At 55.5% G+C, this 9,137-nt stretch overlaps 1 protein-coding gene across 1 annotated transcript; it reads left to right on the top strand.

The window, feature by feature from the left end:
* Positions 1 to 2,563: 2,563 nt before the first annotated feature.
* On the top strand, positions 2,564 to 7,670 carry LOC146758942 (uncharacterized). Its single transcript, XM_085511948.1, has 5 exons — positions 2,564 to 6,375; positions 6,540 to 6,660; positions 7,114 to 7,214; positions 7,319 to 7,392; positions 7,545 to 7,670. Exons 1-5 carry the CDS (start codon positions 3,573 to 3,575, stop codon positions 7,668 to 7,670), a joined length of 3,225 nt encoding a protein of 1,074 aa, XP_085368074.1. The 5' UTR covers positions 2,564 to 3,572.
* The last annotated feature ends 1,467 nt before the right edge of the window (positions 7,671 to 9,137 follow it).

Here is a 9,137-nt window from a genome sequence, read left to right as displayed (position 1 = left end):
ATGTTTCTGTTCCTCAGCTTCTCCTACTGTCCTGCCAGCGAGGGGGCTGGGAGGGGACAAGGAACAGGAAGGGGCACTCACACCATATGACATCATACAAAAGCAAATAAAACTGTGCGGATCTGGCCAGGGAGGGGGCAGACACTGCTCAGGGACAGGCTGCGCGTAACTTGGTGGGGGGGAAGAAATCACTTGTTTTGTAAATATGCATGTATATACACATACATACATACGCATATATATACATATACATGCGTTTTCCAGGATTGTTCAGCCCAGAAAAGGGAAGGCTGCAGGGAGACCTCATTGCGACCTTCCGATATTTCAAGGGAGTTTAGAAACTTCAGGTGAATAAACTTATTGCAAGTGTAGTGATAGGACGTGGCGGGAAGCAGGGGGGAGGATATTGTTGTCCAGTAGGAACACATCCTGGCTGCATAGCATGAGCAAGCCAAGGTATGTCCCCAAGTGAAGAGACATCCCAGTGAGGGCCTGCCGACCCCAACCAGCCCAGTGAGCAGCTCTGTGTACAGAGTACTGCTGTGCCAAGGCCACCTCTCCCAGGGGAAAGCTGTGGTGACTGGAGGCAGGTAGGGCCTTGCCTGGTGCTTGCCCTGCCCCTAGCCTACAGGTATCTGCCCCCTGCCTACAGCTCTCTGTCCTCCACAGGAGCCACTGCCGCATCACACACTGCAACTTGCTGCTGGTGGCCAGCTGTCATCAGGATGAGGCTGAGCCGCAGCCAGCCAGCTGCCCAGGCATGTGAGCAGAGCTGCCACAGTAGGGCCGTGGGGGCTGCCATATGGGGACCGTCCTCTGCCGGTTTGGCTATGGGGAGCCGGGCAGCAGATGCCCGTGGCTGAGCGTTCTGTGGGGCGTGAGCTGGAAGGACCGCGCTCACTTGGTGTTTCTAACTCGGCTTCTCTTGCAGGCAGGTGGGAGTTCACGCTGTCAGTGACCCGCAGCAGTGCCTGCGGGCAAAGGAGACAGCCTCAGCCATCCTTGCTGCCTCACTTAAGGTGAGCAGGGATGCCGGCAGCTGCACCCCCAGCATGCAGCAGCATCTTCTAATGCCCATAAGCTGCTTGCTCTGCAAGCAGCAACCTGCGCACCTGCTGCAAGAGGCAGAGCACGTGCCATAGGCATTAGAGGCGGCAGACTCCCAGAAGTTTCTCCAGGTCCTTCAGGGAACCTTGTATGTCCAAGACCTGGCAGTGAGATCTGAGAGCAGGGCGCCAGCCCTCAAAGACTCTAACTGTTCTCATGCCTCTGCACGCTAGAGCCAAGCAAGGGTACCCTGTGCGCTGCAGCCAGAAGCCCAAGAGTTGGCGTGCAGCTGGCAGTACCGGGGCATGGTGCATGCACCAGCAGCCTGGGAGCACCAGCAACAACTGCCCAGGTGCAAGCCACTAATGCTGGTAAGATCCCCATGTCTTGGACAGACGCTCGGGAGGGCACCCGAGGCACTGGTGCAGCCTCTACACCACATTCCCCATCTGCAAAGAAGGGCTCAGAAGGGGAGGCACGTCATGGCAAAGAGCAAACAAGGAGACTCTGTCCCATCTGTGCCTGAAGATGTGGAAAATTCAGCTTCTTCCAAGGCTGCACTTATTCCAAAGAGACAAGATCCCAGAGAAATCACCAGGATGGCCTGTGGATATTCTGCCACGATCCCAGCAATCCGCAGAATTCGTGATGAGGAGAAAAAGGACCAGATGTTGTCCAGATGGAATGTGTCCTGGCCAAACAGCGTGAAAGGGCCAGGGCACTGGAGATCCCAAGCAGCAGATGATGATGCCAACACTTCCGGCACTGCTCAGGGCACGCTTGGCATCTCTACCACAACAGCGAATGCTGAGGGCCAGTTTCTGGTATCTGGTGATTCCCAGACCTCAGACATAAGCGTGCAGGCTGTGCAGCAAGAGCTGGAAGAGCCCACTGAGGGAGAAACTGCAGGACAGTTTCTGGTGATTTGTTGTTGCACAGGTCTTGCCCCATCTGAAGAGGCAGAAACAGCGCGTTCAGCTTCTCTTCTGGACTCAGGCCCAGGGCCTGCAGGGCAACTTGAGTCTGTCTGCCTCAGTCACCAGAGGTGCAAAACACTCAACTTCTCCCAAGACTGCACACTGTCCAGAGGAGGCTAGTGCGCCGACAGCATGTGAGGGAGGGGGAAGAGAACAAACAGCTGTGGCCATGTCTGGGTTCTCCATACAAGCTCTGGGAGAACCACAAACGCTGTGAGATCCCAGAGAGATCTACTGGGAGGCCTATGGATATCTTCCAGTTCACCCAGCAAACTGGGGATCCGTGATGGGGCAAGGAAGGAACAGATGTTGTCCTGCTGGAATGGGTCCAGGGCATACAGAACGAGCAAGCCCAGGCTTCTTAGCCCCAAGCAGCTGATGATGGTGCCAGTGCTGCCAACACTGCTCAGGGCATGCAAGGTATCTCCATCACAACAGCGAGGGCTGATGGCCAGTTTCCTGCCTCTGGTCCTTCCCGTACTCGGTATATTAAGAGTGCACGATGCGCAGGGACAGACCACAGATGACAGACCAAGATGCCAATGCTGCTGGCACAGATCACAGCCAACTGGATGCCAGAGACACTGCACTGACAGCTGCCCTTACCCTGTAGTTTTTACTCTAATAAACTCTATACTTGCAGGCTGTAGAGGAAGAAAGACAATCTCAAGATGCTGCTGAAGCAGTCAGTGTCCCACCAAGCATATCAGATGCTTCATCTGCTGAGGCAAAGACCGTGCCTTCAGCTTCCCCTCTGGTTGCACATCTCAGACCGGAGGAACATTCATCTGCACGCAAAAGAGCGTAAAAGGCCATCAGCACGAGGTGAGAAATATCCATGTGGTCAGTACCAGGTGTGAAATGAAGGCACAGACTCCAGGAGCTACGCTGGAGTGTGCACTGTGAGGAGATGCCTGGTCATATCTACTTTCCATCCAGTTCCATGCACAAAGGTGGACATCCTCTCCATAACACTTGGCTTGCCTTCATGTGAAGGGCACGTCTGACAAGCCAGAAGATAACATGGAACTTGTGGAGTGTTGCTGGCCAGGAACCTACAGAGCTGTGGATTTGCTCTTGCCTCACAGGTTTCTGCAGAGTCCACAGGAGGAGCACAGAACGTCAGGAGATGGCCCAGATATGTCCACAACTGGGTGGAGAGACATCACAGAAAGGAACAACTGAGTTCAACTAGCTGTGGTGGCGGGGAGCATGCAAGGCATTGCCCAGTGCTTGCCCTGTCCCTTGCCTATAGCCATCTGTCCCCGACATGCTGCCACTCACCGCTCGTGGCCCGTCATCAGGACCACGCTGAGTCACAGGCAGCCGGCTGCCAGGCACGTGCGGAGGGCTGTCACAGTGGGCTGTCGTAACCGCCAGGGCTTTGTGACGCGGGCCGGCATCGAACCCGAAGGCCGTTGTGACGCGGGGCTGCCTTGAGGGGTCAGCGTCCCCTGGAGGGAGTGCCGCTCACTCTCAGGACAGCGGCTCCGTGAGGAGGCAGCAGCTCCTGGGTGCTTCCCTGTGCCTCTGTGCGAGGACGCGGAGATGAGCGAGAAGCGCGAGAAGGACGACTCCCAGCCCAACGCAGGGCTGCCACGCGTGCAGGAACGCCGCCAGGTGAGGCAGGCGGAGAGCAGCGGGGCCGGGCTCGGCCGGGCCGCCGGTGGCGACCTGGCCACCTCCATCTCACGCCTCCTTCTCCCCACAGGTGGGCCGCACGGCGCCGCGAGCGGTGCCGCCGGGCAGCCGGAGCCCGGGCTCGTCCCTCCACGGCGTCCATCTGCCGCCGCTGCCCGGCCCGGAGAGCTCGCGGGCCTCCGGGAGCCGCCGCGCACAGGTAGGGAGCCCGAGGGAGGCGAGGCCGAACGTCTTCCCGCGTGGCGCGGGGACCGCCCACATGAGCGCTGCCCTCGGTGCTCCGTGGGGCGGGAGCGGGACGGACCGCGCTCACCTGGTGTTTCTCCTCGGCTTCTCTTGCAGGCGGGCGGGTGGCAGTTCACGCTGTCGGTGAGCCGCAGCAGTGCCGGCGGGCAACGGAGACAGCCTCAGCCATCCTTGCTGCCTCACTTAAGGCGGCCAGGGATGCCGGCAGCTGCACCCCGGCGTTCTGGTGCAGCAGCCTGCGCACCTGCTGCGCGAGGCAGAGAATGCACCATCGGCATTAGAAGCGTCAGACTCCCAAGACTTCCCCGAAGACCTCGGCAAACACCACACGTATCCAGTCGCAATACCAGCTGGGCAAACCCTGTGAGTGTGCCCAGGCTTCTCATGCCCCAAGCGGCAGCAGACGGTGCCAGCGCTGCCAGCACTGCTCAGGGAAGACTGGGCATAGGCTCTGTGACAACCAGGGCTGAGGGACAGATTCCTGCCTCTGGTGGTTCCCGAACCAGTGATGCTGGAGTGCAGGTTGAGCTGCAGGAGCTGGAAGAGGCTGCTGAGAAGGAATCCACGGGACAGTCATCTGGCAACCTGTGCAGCGCATCTCTTGCCTCATCTGTTGAGGCAGACACTGTATGTGCAGCTTCTCTTCTGGCTGCACAGCCTGGGCCTGGAGGACACCTCGAGAGTTTGGCAGTAACCGGTACTGAAGATGGGGAGAACTCAACTTCTTCCAACACTGAATGCTCCTCTGCCTCTGATGATTCCCCAGCCAGGGATGTATTAGTCCAGGATTTGCAGCAAGAACTGGAAGAGAGCGCTGGGAGAGAAATTTCAGGACAGTTATCTGGCACCCTGCAGGCTGCCTCACTTGTCCCTTCTAAGGCACATACTGTGTGTTCACGATCTCCTCTGCGTTTTGGTCCTGGGCTTGCAGAACTCCTTGAGCCTCTGCCTGCATCAGTGCCGGAAGATACAGAAAGCTCATATTCTGAGGTTGCGTGGTCTGCAGTGGACTCCAATGCAACAATATTGTTCTTGTCAGTGTCTCAGAGAGGAGGCTCAAGTGAAGGACTAGCTACTGTCACGCCTAACTCCTCTGCAGAAGCTCTGGGAGAAGCAGAGAGATCGGAAGATCCCAGAGTGATCAACTGGCAGGCCCGTGGGTATCCTATGATCCCAGTACGCTGGAGAATTCTTGACGAGGATGGAAATGAGCACATCATGTCACGCTGGAATATTTCCTGGCCAAAGAGTCTGAGAAGCTGCGGGCAGCAAAGCCTCCAGGCAAGAGATAATGCTTCCAACACTGCTGGTGCTGCTCAGGACGTGCCGGACACGCAGCCCACAACATCATGGGCTGATGGCTGGTTTCTTGACTCTGCTGATTCCCGAATGTGGGCTATTAGATGGCCAGTTGAGCAGGAAGAGTCAAGCAATGACAGCAGCAGTGCTACTGCAGAGAGCAAGCAGGATAGCAGAGACACTGCAGAGACAGATGGGGGTGTGCACCTGCCCTCCTGTCTTTGCCCTTCGACATCAGATGCTGTGGAGGAAGACTGGGAGTGTGACTCTGATGCTGCATCAGAGGCAGTCAGTGTCACACTCGGCACATCTGATAATTCATCTGCTGAGGTGGAGGACACATCTTCAGCAACATCTGTGGCTGCAGATCCCAGGCCTGAGGAGCAGGTGTCAGCATATGTGGGATCAGATGTGGGCCCTCAGCATGAGGTGAGCAAGGCGTGTGTGGTTGGTACCAGGCATGAAATTGGTGATTTCCAATTGTTGGCTGGTAGACTGCCACTTGTGCAAGAAGACTCCAGCGATGACAGCAGCAGTTCTTCTAGCACTGCTGAGAGCATGCTGAATACCAGAGACACTGCAGAGACAGATGAGGGCATCCACCTGCCCTCCCGTCTTTGCACTTCAAAAGTGGATGCTGTGGAGGAAGACTGGGATTATTACTCCGAGGAAGATACTTCATCAGAGGCAGTCAGTTTAACACCCAGCACATCTGATAATTCATCAGTTGATGTGGAGACCACATCTTCAGCATCATCTGTGGCTGCAGATCCCAGGCCTGAGGAGCAGGTGTCAGCGTGTGTGGGAGCAGATGTGGGCCCTCAGGACGAGGTGAGCAAGGCGTGTGTGGTTGGTACCAGGCATGAAACTGAGGCAGAGGCAGGAGAGGTGCCTGGAGCTTGCGCTGTGGCAAGATGCCTGGTGCTGTCTCCTTTCCAGCCAGCTCCACGCATTAGGGTGGAGAACCCTTCTGTTACCCCTGCCTTACCTTCAAGCAAAGGGGCCTGGAAAGGCAATCCGTTCCTTGGGCGCGTGGCACCCACAGCATCACCGGGCAGTGACAGACTGGGTTGTGGTTTTGTTCTCTCCACACAGGTTTCTGCAGAGGCCAGAAAACGTGCACAGAGCTCCGTGTGCTTCAGAGATGCACCGGAGGATGGCCCAGGTACGTCCCCGGGCAGAAAGCCATGCCCACCAAGTGGCACGGAGGCCAGCGGCGTTCTGTGCCCTGCCACATGCAGTGCAGTCCTCCCAGGGAAATTCCATGGTGGTGGGTGGCAGGCAGGGCCGTGCCTCTGCCTCTTGCCTACAGCTCTCTGTCCCCAACAGGTACCACTGACGCACCACACGCAGCGGCTCGCCGCCGGATGCCAGCTGTCATCAGGATGGCGCTTCGGGCTCTGCGCAGAGTTTGCACCTGCAGCTGCATCAGGGGACAGGAAGAGGAAAGGCACGAGGCTGCAAACACCAGGCAGCTCCCAGAGACAACAAACTAAATCACAGAATTGAAGAATGACCTGGATTGCAAGGGACTTCAGGGATCATGAAGTTCCAAACCCCCCTGCCTGGCAGGGCCACCAACCTTCCACAATTACTAGATCAGGTTGCCCAAGGTCCCATCCAACCTGGCCTTGAACACCTCTAAGGACGGGGCATCCACAACCTCCCTGGGCAGCCTGTTCCAGGGCCTCACAACGCTCCTAGTAAAGAACTTCCCCCTAACATCCAACCTAAATTTACCCTCTTTCATCTTAAGTCCATTTCCCCTTGTCCTGTAGTTGTAGAATAGCTCCCAGAGATGAAACACCCAATCCTGTAGATGTAGAAATCTGATTAAACCTTATCCCTTAACCCTATCCTGGCTGAGTGCTGTCTGGTCTGTGCACGTTTGGTCTCTGTGCAGCTACTGGGATCAGAGAATGGAGCAGTGGATCCCCGTGTCAGTGATGGCAGCAAGTGCAGAGAGCGTGGGCGTGCAAGGCACGGTGATTTCTCGCTTGCAAAGTGTGAGCTGGCTGAGCTGGTGTGTGTGTGTGAGGTGGCTTGTGATGAAAGGCTTGAGGGCCTCTGAAGCCCTGGTGGGAGAGTGCTGTTGTGTCTGTAACCAGGCACCTGGCTAGAGGAGACCAAGAGTGTCCCAGCTGGATCGGGGCTCCTCAGGTGCCACACTGTGTCGTCTTGGGTATTCCCATAAAGACATCATTCCCCCATATGAGGATGTCATCAGCATAGGGACAAACCTGGACACTGTGGTCCAACGTAACCTTCTCCATCCTCCGTGCCTATGCTCTGAGCGCCAGAGTGGGCGAGTGTTTGTATCCCTGGGGTAATCAGCTGAATGTGCACTGCAGTCCCTCAAGTAAGTGCAAACTGACTGTCCTCTGCCTTCCTCAAGGGGACCATAAGAAACCTGTCTTAGACATCAAGAGCAGCCAGAAAGGCAGAAGCCTGTTCCTGTAGAGCAGCAATCAATTCTGAAACATTTGGGACAGCTGTTGCTGAAGGGGCAGTGTTCGCATCCAGGCACCTGTAAGTCTCCCATTTTCCATTAGGCTTCCACACCTGTCATACAGGAGAGTCATCAGGAGAGTTTGCAGGTGCTATTATCCCTTGATTGTGTAATTCATCTACTATAGGATGGGCTTCATGTCTGTTGTCTTGGACAGAAGTAGGGCTGGGTATATACACAGTAGTCTATGAGTTGGACTAGCCGAATGGGGAACTGGGGGGAGACTCCCTAAACTACACCATCATCCACAACTTAACAGTTCTCATGTGCAAGGGTTAATGAGTATCCATGTGTCCCATCTCCCCCCTTGCTTAACACACACTGGAATGGCAGTTTCCCACTCCAGTCCCTGGATTGAACGTAACTCACGAGGGGAAAGCAGAAGGAGTTAGCTCTGATGTGGTTTTGATGTGTAGGGTCTGCTCCTAGGGAGCAGACGGAGGGAGAGTCTTGCCTGGTTTGCCCTTCCAGTTGTGGAAAAGAATTTCTAAATCCTTGCTGGTTTGGTCAGTCATAATGGACCTGGAAATCCCCAGCTCAAGGCCTTTTACTCATGGTTCTTCCTGCCCAATAAGCTGCCCTCTGGGACAGGGGTTGTGGGGCTTGATTGTTCCTGGTGGTTAGGAAGAAACCTTCTGCCTTCTCACTTAACAGTACACAGTTCCCCCCCCAATAGGGAAACTCTACACATATTCTGTCTCCATCTGCTTAGCATTCCTGTTATACTTCTCCAGTGAGTACATTGTTTCCTTGCTTGTAATGGTCAGCTGATGTCCCCTGTGCTCCTCATCACAGTTGTATTCCACCTTAATTTGAGGTCTCACTAGCCTGGAGGGATGAATTTTCTGAGCCTATCCTGAGCCTGTGCTAGTTGGGTGCTGGGATAGAGCTGAGGCAGAAGGCCCCTCCTTTTCCTTCCCCAAGCACTTCATCAGCACTTCCAGTTACTGAGACTGCTGCTGCTCCTCAACCAGCTGCTCTTGTAGTTTTCCTACTGTCTCCTGCAAGGAGGAGGTAATGCTGGCTCCTGAGAATCATTGCTGCCCACGGCACTCCGGAGCTGTGACCAGCACTGCCCCGAGTACTGCACAAACTGATGCTTTCCCTTTTCTTCAGTAATATTTCCATTCTGCCCTTAAGTCTGCTGCCCATTCACATATTGCCTGTGGGTTCTACCAATTATGTCTTGCCCAGTCAAGCCCCAGCAGAGCAAGACAAGAACTGAAGTCCCACAACATTTTCAAAATACGCTCCAGGCTATTAGAATTGCCCATCCCTCCTTCCGTGCTTAGTATCAGCTACTCAGGTTTCATTGCCCCACTCAGGGGAGAGTACCTATGACATGAAAAGGGAGGAACTTTTAATCAACTTTAGTTCAACACAGTACCGGCTACTCATGAGTTCACCCATCTGCTGTG

The sequence above is a fragment of the Coturnix japonica genome, chromosome 11 (genome assembly GCF_054131305.1).
Source record: "Coturnix japonica strain WE chromosome 11, WE-NBRP24, whole genome shotgun sequence".
NCBI lineage: Eukaryota > Metazoa > Chordata > Aves > Galliformes > Phasianidae > Coturnix > Coturnix japonica.
This window is presented reverse-complemented; position numbering and strand designations above follow the sequence as displayed.